This window comes from Pantherophis guttatus, chromosome 4 (assembly GCF_059756535.1).
Source record: "Pantherophis guttatus breed Tessera chromosome 4, ASM5975653v1, whole genome shotgun sequence".
In the NCBI taxonomy this organism is placed as follows: Eukaryota; Metazoa; Chordata; class Lepidosauria; order Squamata; family Colubridae; genus Pantherophis; species Pantherophis guttatus.
Window position 1 is genome coordinate 10430717 of NC_142066.1, and position 18955 is coordinate 10449671.

At 40.5% G+C, this 18955-nt stretch overlaps 1 protein-coding gene across 1 annotated transcript; it reads right to left on the reverse strand.

The window, feature by feature from the left end:
* Positions 1-4326: 4326 nt before the first annotated feature.
* On the reverse strand, positions 4327-16585 carry LOC148113714 (vomeronasal type-2 receptor 26-like). Its single transcript, XM_087893310.1, has 6 exons — positions 16422-16585; positions 15248-15523; positions 13458-13749; positions 8565-8792; positions 8237-8363; positions 4327-5302 (listed from the first exon to the last, which is right to left on the reverse strand). Exons 1-6 carry the CDS (start codon positions 16583-16585, stop codon positions 4401-4403), a joined length of 1989 nt encoding a protein of 662 aa, XP_087749436.1. The 3' UTR covers positions 4327-4400.
* Positions 16586-18955: the final 2370 nt, after the last annotated feature.

Here is an 18955-nt window from a genome sequence, read left to right on the forward strand (position 1 = left end):
TTGGTATATAATTTTTTATTAATGTTGTATCTGCTCCCTCTTTCGGTATCAGGGAAATATATGCTTCCCTCCATGTATTTGGTAACTTTGCCTCCGTCAATGCCTCATGATATATTTCTAATAGTATCTCATTTAGTGAGTCCCCTAAACTTTTGTAAAACTCCATTGGTAGGCCATCGGTCCCCGGCGTTTTGTTATTTTTTTTGTCTCTTCAATGCTTCTTTTAACTCCCCCATAGTAATTTCCTTATCTAATGATTCTTTTTCTTCCTCTGTTAATATTGACATCCCTTCCCCACTTAAGTATTGTTCTATTTGCTCTGTTGTTACTTCATCTTTCTCATAAAGCTCTTGATAGTATTGAGTTATTATCTCCTTTAAATAATATAATACTTTAAATACTTTAAATAATAGAATACATCAGGATCAAAACGGTTTCTTGCCTACAAGACAAATAAAAAATAATATAAGAATGGTAATAAATGTTTTAGAATACTATGAGATGCATCCAGAAAGACAGGTAGCACTGATATTTCTGGATGCACAAAAACCATTTGACCAAGTTAATTGGCAGTTTATGACACACCAAATTAAAAATATGAAATTCGGAGAGAAATTTACAAGAATGATATCGTCAATATATAAGAATCAAAAGGCTAGTGTATTAGTAAATGGGGACCCAACAAAATTCTTTGGAATAAATAAAGGAGTAAGGCGGGGCTGCCCATTTTCGTCCTTACTTTTTATTATGACTCTGGAAAATTTGCTAATCAGAATCAGGTCAAATAAAGAAATAAAAGGATTAAAAGTAAAAAAAAAAAAGAATACAAGGTCCAAGCCTTTGCGGATGACCTTGTCTTCTTCATAGAAGATCAAATAAAAATAACACCCAAATTAATAAAAGAAATTGAGGAATTTGGAAATGTAGCCAGTCTAAAAATTAATAAGGAGAAGACTAAAATGATAACAAAAAATATAACAGCAAAACATGTAGAGAAATTAGCAAAAGATTCAGGATTGCAGGTAGTCAAAAAAGTGAAATACCTAGGAATATATATGGCAGCCAGAACTACAATGATAAAAGAGAATAACTATGGACCTTTGGTCCAAAAAATAAAAGAAGATTTGGAAAAATGGGGAAAATTAAAATTGTCATTGCTGGAGAGAATTGCAGCAATAAAATCAAATATACTGCCAAGGCTCCTTTATTTATTCCAAACAATCCCAATAAAATTAGATAAGAAATTTTTTAGCAATTTGGATAAAATAGCTACAAAATTTGTGTGGGAGGGGAAAAATCAAGAATTAAATTAAGTTTATTACAATATCACAAAACTAGAGGTGGATTTGGACTCCCGGCATGGGAAAAATATTATAAAGCCTCAAGTTTAACATGGATTAGAGAATGGGTAACCCTGGAAAATCAAAGATTATTTATAAAATTTATCAATTTTTTTCACTACTGGTTCTGTGGGTGTGACTTGGTGGGCATGGTATAGCTTGGTGGGCATGGCTTGGTGGGCATGGCAGGGGAAGGATACTGTAAAATCTCAATTCTCTCCCCAATTCAGGGGAAGGTTACTGCAAAATCCCCATTTCCTCCCAATAGCTGGGACTTGGGAGGCAGAGAATATATGGGGACGGGGACGGGGCCAGTCACACTTTTTACTACTGGTTCTCTGAACTACTCAAAATTTGTGCTACCAGTTCTCCAGAACTGGTCAGAACCTGCTGAAACCCACCTCTGATCTCTAAAAAGAGATGGTTGGAAATTTGGTGAAAATTGTCCAGCCTGGTTGGGTTGAGTGATACTCCTTTAAGGAGGGGGCACACTACCCTCTCTTCAAGAGCTGTTGGGACCATTCCTTCTATCAAGGAAAGTTAATTCTCACCAGACTCAATCCAATGTTCCTTTCCACACAGCTTTAATAAGTCAGGAGGGGAATGGAGCTAATACACAAGTGGCTAAACTAGCAGCCGAGAGGGTCTTGTCCACTTCCTCTGGTTCCATGGGCTCAAAATCTTCTCAGATCACCTTGCAAACCCCCACACCTCACAGATCCTGCTTTTAAAATTGAAGTCCAACATGGAGCTAATTTGAGTGACATTGTCCAGAAGATGTGCAAGGACCCTTTAGGTATTACTCCCCCCAAGAAGGGACTGGGTCACCTGAAACATGTATTACTTAGACCAGTCTGGGTCCAGAAGGATGGGTGGAACTTTAGGAGATATACCCAGCTTCAGGTGTGACATCAGTGGAAAATCTAAGGCATGGGTGGCAGTATAATGATCACCAGCCAGGAGTTTCTAAAGACTTGAAGGATGCTCCACCACAGATTCTTGAATGTGAAACCTGTTCAATAGGTTGGGATCAATTGGCATTGTTGCTGCTGCACCAGCCTCCCTTATAGGTTGTAGCCTCCCAACCTGACCTTCTTGACTTCATTTTTGGGTTGACAAACTCATGGGCTTCGGGGATTTTAATCTGCTTTCCCTAGTAGAGGGCCTATCCCAAATCATTCAGGGTCTGATAATGAGACTGTGGGGGCATACTTGATTGGGTATTTCTGTTGGAGTAGTGACAATAACATCTAAAATTGGAGCGGGGGTGGTGGCTCTTGGTGTTTCTCTTGTCATGGTCATATTATGCCCTGATTACCATCAGGTACTCTGGCAGCACTTTCAGCTGCAGTGAGGCTAAATCTAAGAGATCAGTCTGCCCATGGTTGACTAATGCACCCACAAGGGTATCATAAAAGCTACAGGCTCTTTAAGTTGATTAGTTGCATGACGTTAACTGTTTGGAATAGGGAGGAAACTGAGGTTCTGGACTGGATCACACCTATGCAATGTTTTGCATCTCATGGAATAAAATATAAAGTTTATTATGGTCATAGACCAGCAAGAGTCAAGAATCTATTTACAATAATATTAAAAGATAATACCAATCACAATAGTAAACAATAACATCAACAACAATAAGATACATTGTGTCATGCAGTTTGGATCGTGCCCATGTGTACTTGATGGATAAGCGGATATAAGTATGGATGAAATAAGACAACAAATCTTATTGTCTTATTGTGAAGGAGATAAAATAAGACAACAGATATCCAGACTGTTGCTGGTAGTGAACAAGGAACAAACTCAACCAAGCACGTGTTAGATCATCCTGCCAATAATGATTCAGGATGATAAATTTTGTTTGCTTTCTTTATTAATAAAAATAATTGCTGATTTTAAAAGAAATGTTTTTTACATTACATTATGTTATATTACTTCTGTGACTATATAGTAGACACCCCTTAATTTTTCACTTAGAAAAAGAAGTGTGAATTCAACTTCACATTTTAAATTTCATCATTATACTCGCATTTACAATGGATAGTTCATGAAAAGTAATTGTGTCAGCCCAGAATATATATGAGGACACTTGGAAAATTATCAATGCTTGATTATAAAATTGTTTCTCTCTGGTTCTCAAAAATCTCTAGTCTTCCCACACTACATTTGTGACTCATCCTAGAATATCATTGGAGAAAAGCTTAAATGTTTCCCTAATACCAACCTGATTGGTATGGGTCAAGGTAGCCCGTTTCCTCCAGGAATTGAGGGAGTTTCTGTGCCACCACGGACTCGACAACCTTCGCTATAAAGCGAAGGTTGGAGACTGGACGATAGTTGTTAAGGGAGTCTGGATCCAGGGAAGGCTTCTTAAGAAGGGGTCGAACCACCGCCTCTTTAAGTGCGGTGGGGAAGACCCCTTCCTTTAAAGAAGAATTGACAACAGCCTGGATCCAGCCTCCAGTCATCTCTCTGGCTGTAGAAACAAACCATGAGGGACAAGGTCCAATAAACATGTGGCGGCACAGAGCCGACCCACAATCATGTCCACTTCGTCCACCAAAACAGGCTCAAACCCAACCCAGATGTTACCTTCAAGACAAGCCCTTGTCTCCTCGATTGACTCTGCCCAGTCAGAGTCCAACCTAGTCTGGATCTGAGCAATTTTATTTTGGAGAAACTACAAAATCTTCAGCTCTGCCCTGCAAGGGGTCCTCCCTCGCTCCATGATTGAAAAGAGGGCGGGTCACTCTAAACAAGGCTGCTGGGCGTTTTTCTGCAGATGCAATGAGAGCAGTGAAATAATGGTGTTTTGCCGCTTCCATCGCCACAAGGTAAGACCAAATATGGATTCTTAACTGTGTTTTGTCAGATTCTGACTGGGAGGATCTCCAACCGCCCTCCAGGCATCTTTTCCGATGCTTCATTTCCCTAAGATCCACTGTAAACTATCTTTCCCATGGAAGAGAGGATAGGAAGAAAATTTGAAAAGTCCAATCTTTTATTTTCCTTTGCTAATATTCTTACAGTGTAAGTCATAAAAAATGTAGACCTAATTTAATTATTTCGTTTGATTAGTTGGTGTCTGCTATTAAGCTCTGGCCTGAACACAATGATGAAACATTTGGGGAAAAAGATACATCCCAATAACCCAGCACTGGAAGACAAGATGGAGTAGATCTCCACAGCCACCATGGCTTTTCCTTTGGTGCACAGATAGGTTGGAACAAAGGAGATCCACACACTGGAGAAGACCAACATGCTGAAAGTGATGAACTTGGCTTCATTAAAGGTGTCAGGTAAATTACGGGCAAGGAAAGCCACAATGAAGCTGGCAATAGCCAAGAAGCCCAGATAGCCCAGGACACAATAGAACATGAAGATGGAGCCTTCATTGCATTGCAAAATCATGGTTTCTATAAGGGAATTCATGTCTAACTCAGGGAATGGAGGAGATGTTGCCAGCCACAGAATGCAAAGACCTGCTTGAAGAAAAGAACAAGAAAAGACAATGGAAAGAGCCAATCTTTTCCCCACCCATTTTCTCATTGAAGAACCTGGCTTAGTAGCCATGAAAGCGACAACCACGGTAATAGTTTTAGCTAACACACAAGAAACAGCAGCTGAGAAGATGGTGCCGAATGCTGGTTGCCGGAGAAGGCAGATTATTTTCCCTGGTTGACTAAGGAATAACAAGGAAGAGAGAAAGCAGAGCAGAAGGGCAATGAGTAATGTGTAAGTGAGGTCCCGATTGTTGGCCTTGACGATGGGGGTATCTCTACGCTTAAGGAAAATTCCAAGCACACTGGTTGTCATGAGGGAGAAGAAAACAGCAGCTGAGCCCAGACTGATCCCTAAAGGTTCTTCAAAGGACAGGAAACTCATTGTTTTGTTAAGGCATCGATCTTGATCCTTGCTTGGATACTGATCTTCAGGACATTTGAAACAATCTTCTGTATCTGGATAAAGGAAAAAAAAAACTCACCTATTTCCTACTTACCACTTTTTAATAAATATTTTATGTACTGTTTGAAGACTGATAATTCATTTTGTGATCTTTTCTCTGTGCAGCTATATTCCAAGGCTATTCCAAAGTATTCACCAACTATATCAAAAATCAATTATTTACTCAAGTGTGATATGAAAATATATGAAGTTATAAAAATTCATTGAAATGAATAATTTAAATTTAAATGGTGCAGAATGTAGTTTCTGTTATTGATATTATAATTTCATATTTGTCAAGCTACACAGAGTTTTTTAGGGTTGTGTAGTCTAGAAATGTGTTTGTTTATTTAATTAATTAGTTAATAGACAGTGATCTATAGATAATATTGATTGTTGTGTTATTTTTCATTTAATTTTACAAGGAACATATCAGCAGTTCAAATGCTTTCTTAAATGTACTTGTTTGCATTTCCACACAATTTTGTCCATAATTGTTGTGGCTCCTACATGGCCTGTGCAGCTAGTAGCTGAATCAGACAGCGAGGAGGCTGGTGTGGTGCTATGCCAGCAGCCTGTGCAGCTGGCACTCGAGTCGGACTGTGAGATCTGTCCTTTCTTTTAATATCCCAGTTTGTATTTTACTGAAATCTTGAGGAAGTGTTTGAAACATCCATGATTTCACACGGTGCTCTCAAGATTTTGAAAGCTACTACGATATTTAGTAGTATTTGGGGAATACCACTAAATAAGATTAACATTATTTAGCAGAACTTCCTGCACCACAGTATCACCTCCATAATACTGATGAAACCATTTTGTAGACAGTGTCATAAAATATGGAATATCTTATCGTATCGTATCGTATCATATCGTATCATATCGTATCATATCATATCATATCATATCATTTATAGGTGCTGGTTATCACCTATAAAGCCCTACATGGCTTAGGTCTGGGGCACCTAACTGACTATTTGCGGCCAGCGACAGCTCCCCATCGCCTGGGGTGTTCCCACAGGGAGGGCCTTCTTGGAGTGCCATCGGCCAGGCAGTGCCGACTGTCGACTCCTAGAGAATGGGCTTTCTCTGCGGGTGCACCCACTTTATGGAATCAACTCCCCCTGGAGCTCCGGGTGGCCCCTGACCTGCACTCCTTCCACCGTGACCTTAATACATGGTTATTTCACCAGGCTGGATGGGACTGAAGGAGTTTTTAAGGGGAATTTTAATAATTTTAACATTTAAATTTTGATTCTTGCTTGTAAAAACTTATTCCTGAGTCTTGTCGGAGAGAGGGCAGCATACAAGCTTAATTAATAAATAAATAATAAATAAATAATATAAAACTATTATAAAACAATATAACAGTTTCATCATGTTGGATATTGTACTTTTCCATTCAATTTTAAAACAATTAAGTTGATAATTTTCAATTTTCTTCCCCTTGATGTTCATTAGATTGTCGTCTAATGCTTTGGATGACCATTATTATTATTATTATTATTATTATTATTATTTATTAGATTTCTATACCGCCCTACTCCCGAAGGACTCAGGGCAGTGCACAGCCAAACAATAAAAACACATACAATACAAAATTTAAAAAATAGAATAAAATCAAATTAAATAATTTTGGCCCCGACAAATTTAAAACCCCAAACTTTTAAAACCAATTTAAAATTGAATATATAAATACTAAAAAATATTTAAAATTTTAAAAATCTTTTATAAAAGAGGGGGAAAATTAGGCCAGGCCGGCCTGGTGAAATAGTAAGGTCTTTAAGGCGCGGCGGAAGGTGCACAGATCCGGGATCCTCCGTATCTCTGGGGGGAGCTCGTTCCAGATAGTAGGTGCCCCCACAGAGAAGGCTCTCCCCCTGGGGGCCGCCAGTCGGCATTGTTTGGCTGACGGCACCCGGAGGAGCCCCTCTCTATGGGAGCGTACCGGCCGGTGGGAGGCTATTGGTGGTAGTAGGCGGTCCCGCAAGTACCCGGGTCCTAAGCCATGGAGCGCTTTAAAGGTGGTAACCAAAACCTTGAAGCGCACCCGGAAGACCACCGGGAGCCAGTGCAGCTCGCGCAGGAGAGGTGTTACATGGGAACGCCATGTCGCTCCCATTACCACCCGCGCAGCTGCACTCTGCGCCAGTTGGAGCCTCCGGGTGCTCCTCAAGGGGAGCCCCATGTAGAGAGCGTTGCAATAGTCCAGGCGGGAGGTGACAAGGGCATGAGTGACCGTGCGTAAAGAGTCCCGATCCAGAAAGGGACGCAACTGGCGAATCAGGCGAACCTGATGAAAAATCCTCCCGGTCACGGCCGTCAAGTGCTCTTCTAAAGACAGCCGTGAGTCCAGGAGGACGCCCAAGTTGCGAGCCCTCTCCGTGGGGGCCAATGATTCGCCCCCAATAGTTAGTGATGGCGTCAACTGACTATATCGGGACGTCGGAAACCACAGCCACTCAGTCTTGGATGGGTTGAGCCTGAGCCTGTTCCTCCCCATCCAGATCCGTACGGCCTCCAGGCACCGGGACATCACTTCAAGGGCATCGTTGGGGTGATCCGGGGTGGAGATGTACAGCTGGGTGTCGTCAGCGTACTGATGGTACTCCACCCCGAAACCACGGATGATCTCGCCCAGCGGCTTCACATAAATGTTGAACAGGAGAGGCGAGAGGACCGACCCTTGCGGCACCCCACATATGAGGGGCCTCGGGGTCGACCTCTGTCCCCCTGTCAACACAGACTGCGACCGGTCAGAGAGAAAGGAGGAGAACCACCGCAACACAGTGCCTCCCACCCCCAACTCTTCCAACCATCTTATACCTCCCCAAATTAATCATGTTAGAAAACATCAATTTTAATAAGAAATAAATTTCTTGTAACATTTGATGAAACAATTCCTTTACTGTTCAATGTTCTCAAATTGTTGCAGTTTCATAACTGACCTATCTTGCTTGAAATCTTCCCTGGTCGACATGGAACACAATCATAGCAGCAGAAGCTTTTCTCTTCAGATTTTCTCTTCCAAGATCCAGGGCGACAGTGTTCATTGCACAGAGAAACTGGAAGAACCTGCTCATAACATGAAAAAGTTTGCACAGGGAATTGCCAACTTATTCAGCTCCTTCATCAGCTGAAAATACAGTCAACTAGTCATACTATAAAGAGAATCATGACCAGCAGAGATCAGTTGTAGACATTTTAACTGAAATCTGTTCCGTTATTTAAAGAAGTTGTAAAAAAAAAATACTCTACATTTGTGTAGTTCCATACCCGATTGAAACCTTTGTGCCATTCTATCAGATTTTCATTAATGATCAATTCATTTCCATGAGATGCATCAGGATCTAGCTTTCCAACTTTCACACTCCGAATAGACTTGTTTGGAAAAACTATCACATTGATGAGATCAAATCCACCTGCAGCTTCCCTCTTCTCATTAAAAGACACTCCTTCTCCTGCTGAGTTGTTGAAAGAAATGTCTTGAAGAAAAGGGTGGAGCTATTTGAACGAGAAAGAGAAAGCAATGACATTGAATTCCCAATCATAAGAGAAATCAATACATTAGAAGTTCCATGTTTTGGTTCCCAAAATCGTTATTTAGTTTCATTGGACAAAATGGCAATACAAAACAAATACTGTAGATGGCAAAGAATTTCATAATTCCAGTTTTCCTTAACAGAGCAAGAAGTCAACCTACAAAGTCAACCTACAAGGTCGACCAGGTTAAAGCAATAGACCTAATTTACATAAACTTCTGCAAAGCTTTTGATTCAGTGGTACACAACAAACTACTGTTAAAACTAAGCTCTTACAGTATTTCAGGATCCCTTCACAAGTGGATAGCCCTGTTCCTGTCAAATAGGCAAAATGTAGTCAAAATAGGGAACGCCCTATCAAACCCGGCACCAGTTAACAGCGATGTCCCACAAGGCAGCATTTTAGGACCCACACTCTTTCTGCTTTACATAAATGACCTTTGTGATCATATTATAAGGAGCTCTGTCCTCTTCGCTGATGACATAAAACTATTAAACACCACCAACAATACTGCTGCCTACAAAGAGACCTTGACTATGGGTCTGAATGGTCGTGCAATTGGCAACTCCAAATCTCAACTAACAAATGCTTTGTCTTACACATTGGCAACAAAAATCAGAACACCAAATACAGGCTGGTGGTTACAAACTCACTTTTTAAGGACCTAGGAGTAATCATCTCAAATGATCTAAGCCCCAGAGCTCACTGTAACAGCATTGCCAAAAAGGCATTAAGAGTTGTTAAGCTAATTTTGCGAAGCTTCTTCTCCGGTAACATTGTACCAATAACTAGGGCATGCAAAACCTTTGCCAGACCAATTCTTGAATACAGCTCATTTCCCTGAAATCCACACGGTATATCGGACATTAATACAATTGAGCGAGTCCAGAGGTATTTCACAAGAAGAGTATTCCACTCCTCTACATACAATAGAATACTTTATGCCACCAGGCTCTAAATTTTGAGTTAGAACCAGAAATATTTTTGTTAGGAATGCTTAAACAAAACATTAGAAAAGAAAAAAAGTACCTAATATTACATATAATTACGGCAGCTAGGTTAGCCCTAGCACAATCTGGAAAATAGATCAATTGCCAACGGAGCAGCAAATAATTCAAAAAAATTATACATGTGCAGAAATGGATAGACTAACATTGAAATTGAAAGATAAGGAAGACTCACAGTATTTTAAGATATGGGACAGTTGGTATGAGTGGATAAACCAATGGAAAAGAAGGTAAAGTCAAAATTTAGTAAGAAATTAAAAGTAATAATTATACAACGTCATTAAGGAAAAAAAGGAAATAAGTCACTGTGTATATTTTTACTTATATACATTATATATACTTATTTTGTTTGTTGTTTGTTGATACTGTTGATTGTATTTTAAGGTTGTGAATGTTTTATACAATTTTATTTTTTTAAACTCTAATCAAGTTTGTTTTTTAAAACCAAAAAGAAAAAAGAAAAAGAAAAAAGAAAATCTATGGAGCCGACTAAAGAAACTTGTTAGTCAGAAGCGACCTAGCAATAAAACCCAGTTAATAGAAGCAATCATTCAATCTTGGTTTCACATTATAACAGCTGAAGAACTAAAAGACTTGGTTCACTCCATGGGAAGACATTGTAGGGCCGTAATTTATGCTAAAGGTTACTCAACTAAGTATTAACTGATATGACGATAATTTTTTTATATCTCATTTTTTTTCTACATGTTTCAATTTTCTTCTTTATACTTTAACTCCTATTCAAATAGCAAATCCTTCATAAAAGTTATTGCATTACATTCTTGAGTAAATGATCTTTCCATTTATATGTAATATTATGGTACTACTGCAAAAAAAAAAAAGTGGTGTTATTAGCTAGTTTTAGAGAATAAACTTTTCCCAAAAGGTTTCTTCAATTTTGGCTGCTACTGTAGCTCTTTGAACAATAGATTGTGCCTGGAATTAAAGATTAGCTGATTTTGTGAGCTAAATTATTTTGAAATAAGTTCTGAAACCCTTTGCTGGAGATATGTTACCTTAAAAGGCTGTAGTTCTGGGGATTCAGCAATTTTATCTGCCAAGATTTTTTTCAGATTGAATCCCTTGGATAGCATGCTATGCAAAGCATGAGCTACAGCATAAACCCCATTATAAATGCTATAGCTGTGACCTGTCATCTGCAATTGAAATATAGATTCGGGAAGATTCCCCAGTTCTTCGTTCCCAGTGCATTTTTGTCTGTCCTCTGATGACAATTCTGAATTAGGAAGGAAACAGTTGAATGCTTCCTCCCAAAAATGATTTCGAAATCCATCTTCATGAGTTGAATACGGCTTTATGGACTGAAGAAATTCCTCAAATTCCAGATTTTCACTGGAATGGATTTGAAAGGCAATAGCCCCATCATAAAACTGGAGATTCCATTCCCTCTGAGATCCTGGTAGCATGAAATCAATTTGGCTGGTGCTGATCCACACCTTGCTTAAAAATGCATTTCCCTGATTTGCAGCTTCCCACAGAGATTTGAGAGCTGTGAGCCATTCAAGTGCAAAAGATTCTCCATAGATTATATATGTATTTGTTTTAACGTCTGTGAAATGTGTATAAAAATGAAACATGATATTGCTTAATATGCCCAAGTCATCCAAACGCATTTGTTTTGGAAATCTTTGTAGGAAAGCTAAACAGATTCCATGCTGGAAAAACAAGGGCTCCAATTTCTGCAAAAAATGTTCTCCACTCTTGGTGTCTGCAGCAAAGAGCCCAATCCATTTCCATCCAAAAAGTTGAAGCAATCGGATAATCCCTACATATTGGGGAACTTCATTAGGGGCCATAAAGTAAAGTGAAGATGATTGACTGCTATCAATTTCCACCAGGGGAAAGGATCCATATGTGAGCTAAAAGAAAACATCAAGACGTGGTACATGGTTTTTTGTTTTGGTCATGGATTTTTATGGATCTCTTCAGAAATTGGTTTGACAGATTAGAATTGACACTTGATCCATAAATTCTCAAATTTGGAGAATATGGTTAAATTCCTGGTCATCAATGTTTTTTTCAATAAATGTGTTAAAATATCATCGGCATTCACCAAGAAGGGTCTAGGCCCATTATGGCGATGATTTCCCAAAGAGCCTTCTCTGTGGGAATGTGCACCATTGGTTTCTGGTGTGCATGTGTGCGCCAAGCCAGCTGGTCTTCATGGATACTGGAAAAATGGGCCAAAAATGGGCCAAAAAACAGTCATGTGTGTGCCAGCCAGCTGATCTTTGGGTTTCTGGTGCTCCAATGCGTGTGGCCATCACGTATGTGCGTGCCAGAAACCCGAAGTCTAGCTGGCTGACATGCCTGTGTTTTGGCCATTTCTCGGGTTGCTTTCAGGCCATTTTCCAGTGCCCGCATGGGCACTGGCCAACTGGTCTTTGGATTTTCACCACTCTAGCATGCGCACATGCACACACATTCACGTACATTCTAATTTGGGCACTCGGTGCCAAAAAGGTTCACCATCACTGGTCTAGGCAAACTCACCATGGGTAACTCATCTCAGGAAAAGATTCTTATAGAAGAAATGTTGGAATCGAATCATTAAAGAAAGGGTGAAAAAAGGAGGGACAAAGTGAAATGTGAACAAGAAAAAATAAAATATTTTTAAAAATTATTTAAAACAATTAAATTGAATTTTTGAATTGTCCTCTGGCGACTTGTTCTTCTATGAGTTGGCCATAATGAATTGTTCCATTCTGCACCAAGAAATCTTTTTAGAATAGAATAGAATAGAATAGAATAATAGAGTTGGAAGGGACCTTGGAGATCTGCCTGTCCAACCCCCTGCTTAGGCAGGAAACCCTACACCACTTCACGATGTCGATATCTACATGGTGTAGGTATCAACATGTTGGATAAATGGTTATCCAACATCTTCTTAAAACCTTCCCGTGTTGGAGCATTCACAACTTCTGGAGGTAACTTGTTCCGCTGATTAATTGTTCTAACAATTAAATTGGGAAATTTCTCCTTAGTTCTAAGTTGCTTCTCTCCTTGATTAGTTTCCACCTATTGCTTCTTGTCCTACCCTCAGGTGCTTTGGAGAATAGTTTGACTCCCTCTTCTTTGTGGCATCCCCTGAGATATTGGAAACTGCTATCATGTCTCCCCTAGTCCTTCTTTTCATTAAACTAGACATACCCAGTTCCTGCAACCTTTCTTCATATGTTTTAGCCTCCAATCCCCAAATCATCTTTGTTGCTCTTCTCTGCACTCTTTCCAGAGTCTCCACATCTTTTTTACATCGTGGCGACCAAAACTGAATGCAATATTCCAAGTGTGGCCTTACCAAGGCATTATAAAGTGGTATTAACACTTTTAACATGATCTTAATTCTATCCTTCTGTTTATGCAACCCAGAACTGTGTTGGCTTTTTTGGGCAGCTGCTGCACACTGCTGGCTAATATTTAAATGGTTTTCTTAATGGTTTTTAAATGGTTTTAAGTGATTTAACAATCACTTGTTAAATCTTAGATGAGATTTATGAGAAAGAAGACTTAAGGATGCTCTTGGGTACGTTTAATCAATTGATTAATTCTTTAAATCGGTTAACAGAAACAAGATAAATCCCCTGATCCCTGGACCCACCTGTGGGATTTTGTAGAGCTCTAGAATTTCTGCCATATGGGATGAAGTATCTGATCCAAGTCCACCAATGATGGCCAAGAGAATTTTCCGAAGTCCACATTTGTAGTTGGGGAGAAATCTATCGGATTTGAAAAGTAAGTCCAACGTGGTCCGATAGGTCATTTTAGGATTGGTGTAGCTGTCATAGATGTGGAATCCAAGGGTAGCATTGGGCAAGATTTGTGGGTTCTCATTGATCTCCTTGACAGCAAAGACCAAGGAAAGGACATGCTGGTAGAATTTTGTGATCACACTGCAAATAAAGAAAGTCTTTTGTGAACAGTATTGAGAGAAATATTCATTCATTCATACATACATACATTCATTCATACATACATTTATTTAAATTTATCACCTTTATTGGCTGCTCATCTTATCATGGGCTAACTCTGCCTTGAACTCTCTAAATATATTTGTATGTCTATATTTCAAATAATGTCAGACTGAAATTAGATACTTGTTCCATTTTTGATTCATTTGTTCATTTGTTCCATTTTCACTTTTTCACCAAAAAAAGTTTTTTTTTTCATTGTATGAATCTTCACCCATCATTTCCTAAGTGTTTTGCTATTCTGTAACAATCCATAATCTCACCCCTTCTTCCCCTTTCAAGTATTATGATATTTTAGTGAAAGAACAGCTTTCACATTTCGTATGGAGTGAAAAGTGTTTAGAAAGTTCATGAAAGCAATGAGTTAATGGGTCAACCAATGGGTCAATAGTCCCCAGGAGCAGGACAAGGAGCAATGGATGGCAAGTAATCACGGAGAGCTCCAACCTAGAACTAAGGAGGAATTTCTTAATTCAGTGGAACACAGAGAACACTGCAATACACAGCATGATTTCTGAAGCTGGCTTGGGAAAGAACAGGAATCTGAGAGGGAGACCAACAGTAGAGAATACAGTGTGAAATTCTCCAGAATCCTTGAGAAAATTATTCTTCAGTGGGTGACTTAGTTGAGAATGAAAAATCCCAGTTTCTGCCTATGCTACGAAAGAAAGTTTAACATTTCTTTATAGTATAATGATCTTTAATTTAACTAAAGTTGATCTATTATTTATAACAGGAAATTTTTATCATGATTTACATTACACATGGGAAGTTATTCCTCCAATATTGAAGGCAATGATGAATTAGATTAAGTATTAATAATTATTTCTAATCAGGTGGAGTAGAAAATAATCTGCCTTTTTTCATTGCTTCAAGCACTGTTATACTTTAAGAAAAAAAATCAAATTTCAGATAAGAATTTTGGAGCACCGAGTTTAATGCAAATTTGCTTTCTAAATTTCCTCAGTTATAATCTTTTCAGTTATGAAGAGCGCCTAGGTAAATTTTTAATTTTACTGTATCTTTCAAATAAACTTATCTATATTGGATGTTAATGGTCCTTCTTATGGATATATTTCTCTTCCTGGAAAAAATAAATTAATTCTATTCTTTTATTTCACAATAAGGGGACCATATATTTTAAAGTATTTCTTCATCTTATTAAATCCCCTTTCTTAGGGATTTGGAATTTAGCCATCATGTTTAGCCTACATAACATTTTATTTAAAATAAAACTGATGGGAAAGAAAAGTCTTATTTAACCTACAGTCAGAAACTCTCAGAAACTTAAACATTTACTCAATCAGATAAAGCTTTCCATCTGCTTTTGTTATGGACCTTTTTTCATAGAGATATGAATAAGTGAGAAAGAAAATAATCAAGGAATCATTACATGAAGAAAAGAGTGGATTTTGCTTACTCTGAAAGTCCATAGAGCTCCTTAGATGGATGTTCATCAAACAAATGTTCGCTGAAGGTATAGAGGATATGTGAAGCCATCCCTCCAATGACGAAATCACCTGGTTGGTACCATTCATGTGGAATTGGGATAGGATCAACTTTTGGGCACTTGAGTGCATTCACTTTGATCACTGGGAACATCAGAATGAATAACACATCAGCAGCCAAAACATCTTCCCAAAGAGGTCTCCAAAATATCAAGCCACACCAATGGATCTGACCTAGCATCCTGGATCTTCCCAACACAGGTCCAGAGACCAAAGCATCAATCTAAATTTTTCATTTTGATGGAGATACAGACACGTACTTGAATAACAACTGAGATTTCTACAACTCAGATTTGAAATAGGTCTGATCAAAGAAAGAACAGATGCTGGAGAAATTGAACTCAATAGTCCTGTTGGACATTTCCCACCATCCCAAGCTCTCCATTGAACCAGGATTAGTTTATAACCTCTTTCAAACTTGCTTTCTACTTTTCACTGCTTTCTAGAAAATCTCTGGAGCTTTGAGCAAATAAACACATGATAGTAATTTGGACCAATTCCAGGAAGAGTTAATTATCTATTAAAATATTTCCCCCTAGCTGGCTTTAGAAAACCTACCTACTTGTTAATTGTCAATTTGACAAAGTGTTTCCCCACTTTCTGAAATAAAAATAATTTTAAAAATCAGCTGATTTTTTTTTTACAATAATATACATACATGGACACAGAAAGAAGGATGATGTATTGGATTTAACTATTTTAATTCAGAATATAGGATACAGGGACAAGTGCTGACAGAGAACAGGGTATCAAAAAAGGAGAATATGTGTAGCTCTGGGTGGAAATGAGGGATCCTTGGTGCTCTCTGAGTTTTGCTGTTTTCTGGCTTATGTTTCATTACCCAATCTAGGTAAGATCATGAGTCTTAGCAGGATCCTGATTTAGCAATCTGTAGATGACCCTGATGACATATGTAGGATCTCTTCCCAGAGGGATGGGGACAAGATGCGTCTATATTTCTGTAAAGTTATAGGACTGCATGCACCAATGAACAGAACCAGATATTCTGTTCCTCAGATAGGCAGGTGTGAGTCCCTCCTTCTGAAATGGGACCCTGAAGTTCAGTTGGTTCTGTTGGTTACGTACCTATCTCCCAGTGTTGTAGCCTCAGTCCTGCCCGCACTACTAGATGTCCTGGCCGAATTGGCGGTTGAACTCCCCAACCTTCTGTTTGTGGGAGATTTCAATTTGCCATTGGCCAGGGAGACATCTGAGTCAGTCCGGGAGTTCATGGCCTCCATGATGGCCATGGATCTAACTCAGGTTGTACAGGGCCCAACTCATAAGGGAGGACACACACTCGACCTGGTTTTTCTCTCTGGACAGTGGATAAACGATCGTGGTAGGGAAAACTTATCAACCTATCCCCTGTCATGGTCCGATCATTCCCTCCTCAGGCTGGACTTTCTCTCTGTCATCCCCCGCTGCTGGGAGGTGGAACCAGTGAGATTGTTCTGCCCCAGGCACCTGATAGGCCTGGAAGGGTTCCTGATGAAGCTTGGGTCTTTTCCCGCTTCCTTATCCCACAATTTGTCTGAGGCCCTGGTCGTGGCCTGGGAACAGGCCGCGGTGGGGGCCTTGGATCGAATCGCGCCTCTGCGGCCTCTGACCCGACGCAGATCCCAGGTGGCTCCCTGGTTCACCGCGGAGCTCAGGGAAATGAAGCGTCGGAAAAGACGCCTGGAGGGCGGTTGGAGATCCTCCCGATCCGAATCTGACTGAATACAGTTAAGAACCCATATTAGGTGTTATCTTGTGGCAATGGAAGCGGCAAAGTGCCAATATTTTGCCGCTCTCATTGCATCTGAGAAAATCGCCCAGCCGCCATGTTTAGAGTAACCCGCTCTCTCCACAATCGTGGAGCGAGGGAGGACCCGTTGCAGGGCAGAGCTGAGGATTTTGTACAGTTTCTGCAAGATAAAATCACTCAGATTCGGACTGGGTTGGACTCTGACTGGGCAGAGTCTGACGAGTCGACAGGGGCCTGTCCTGATGGTAACATCTGGGTTGAATTTGAGCCTGTTACGATGGATGAAGTGGACAGGATTATGGGTCGACTGGTGCCTCCACATGTTTATTGGACCCTTGATCTTCCGGGCTCGTTTCTGCAGCCAGGGAGGTGACTGGAAGCTGGATTCAAGTGGTTGTCAACGCTTCTTTCAGGGAAGATAATAACTTAATAACTATCATCCAGTCTCCAACCTTCACTTTATAGCGAAGGTTGTTGAGTCTGTGGTGGCACAGCAGCTCCTCCATCCTGGTCCTTCTTGACCTCTCAGCGGCTTTCAGTACCATTGACCATGGTATCTTACTGCAGCGACTCGGGGGGTTGGGGGTGGGAGGCACCGTTTTATGGTGGTTCTCCTCCTACCTCTCGGGCCGCTTGCAGTTTGTGTGGACAGGGGGAGAGAGATCCACCCCGAGGCCCCTCACTTGTGGGGTGCCTCAGGGGTCAATTCTCTCCCCTCTGGTCTTTAACATGAAGCCACTGGGTGAGATCATTCAGGGTTTTGGTATGAGGTACCATCAATATGCTGATGACACTCAGCTTTACATCTCCACCCTGGATCACCCTGGGGATGCCCTTTATATGATGTCCCGCTGCCTGGAAGTGGTGCAGGCCTGGATGGGAAGAAACAGACTCAGACTCAACCCATCGAAGACTGAGTGGCTGTGGATACTGGCATCTCTTGATCTAGTGGCCCCATCACTAGCGATGGGAGGGCAGATCCTTACTCCCTCAGAAAGGGTCCACAATCTGGGAGTCCTCCTGGATTCATGGCTATCCCTAGAAGATCATTTGACGGCTGTGACCAGGGGGGCCTTCGCACCGGTACGCCTTGTGTGCCAGTTGCTCCCTTTCCTAGATCAGGATGCCCTTGCCACGGTCACTCATGCCCTTGTTACGTCTCTGTTGGACTACTGTAATGCCCTCTACATGGGGCTGCCCTTGGGATGCACCCAGAGACTACAATTAGTCCAGAATGCGGTCACGCAGATTGTTACGGGGGCTTCTCGGTACTCCCATGTGACACCTCTCCTGCGTGAGCTGCACTGGCTGCCAGTGGCTCTCTGGGTTCATTTCAAGGTGCTGGTGCTCACCTATAAAGCCTTACATGGCTTAGGCCTGGGGTATCTGCAGGATCATCTCCTGATTTCCTCCCACTGTCCGGGGCACTCACACAGAGCGGGCCTCTTCAGGGTGCCATCAGCCAGACAATGTCGGCTGGAGGACCCCAGGGGGAGAGCGTTCTCTGTGTGAGCACCGACCCTCTGAAATGGGTTGCCCACCGGCCTCAGGACAGCCTCGAACCTCCTCTCCTTCCACTGCGAATTGAAGATGTGGCTTTTTCACCAAATGGGCTGAATCCGTAGGGGTGACTTCAAATAATTTTAATAATTTTTAATTGGTTTTAATTTAATTTTAAACTAATTTTAATTGTTTATGTAATTCTTTGTTTTGTTTTTGTAAGCTGCCCTGCAGCTGGGAGAAGGGCAGCATATAAATTACATAAATAAATAAATAAAAATAAAATATTCTGAGTTTTAGAAAAAGCCAGCATGTACCAATAAAGGAAATGTCTGCAAAGAAACAACCAAGCTCTATTGAGCACCAATGA

Bases quoted from the DNA above. Each gene is read 5' to 3' on its own strand.
- LOC148113714 (XM_087893310.1), bottom strand. From the start codon at position 16,585: ATGGCCATCATGGAGGCCATGAACTCCCGGACTGACTCAGATGTCTCC. The intron at 15,524-16,421 runs GTACGTAACCAA...TGTGTTGGGAAG, and splicing joins GCTACAACACTGGGAGATAG to ATCCAGGATGCTAGGTCAGA. The intron at 8,364-8,564 runs GTATGGAACTAC...TGTTATGAGCAG, and splicing joins GGCACAAAGGTTTCAATCGG to GTTCTTCCAGTTTCTCTGTG.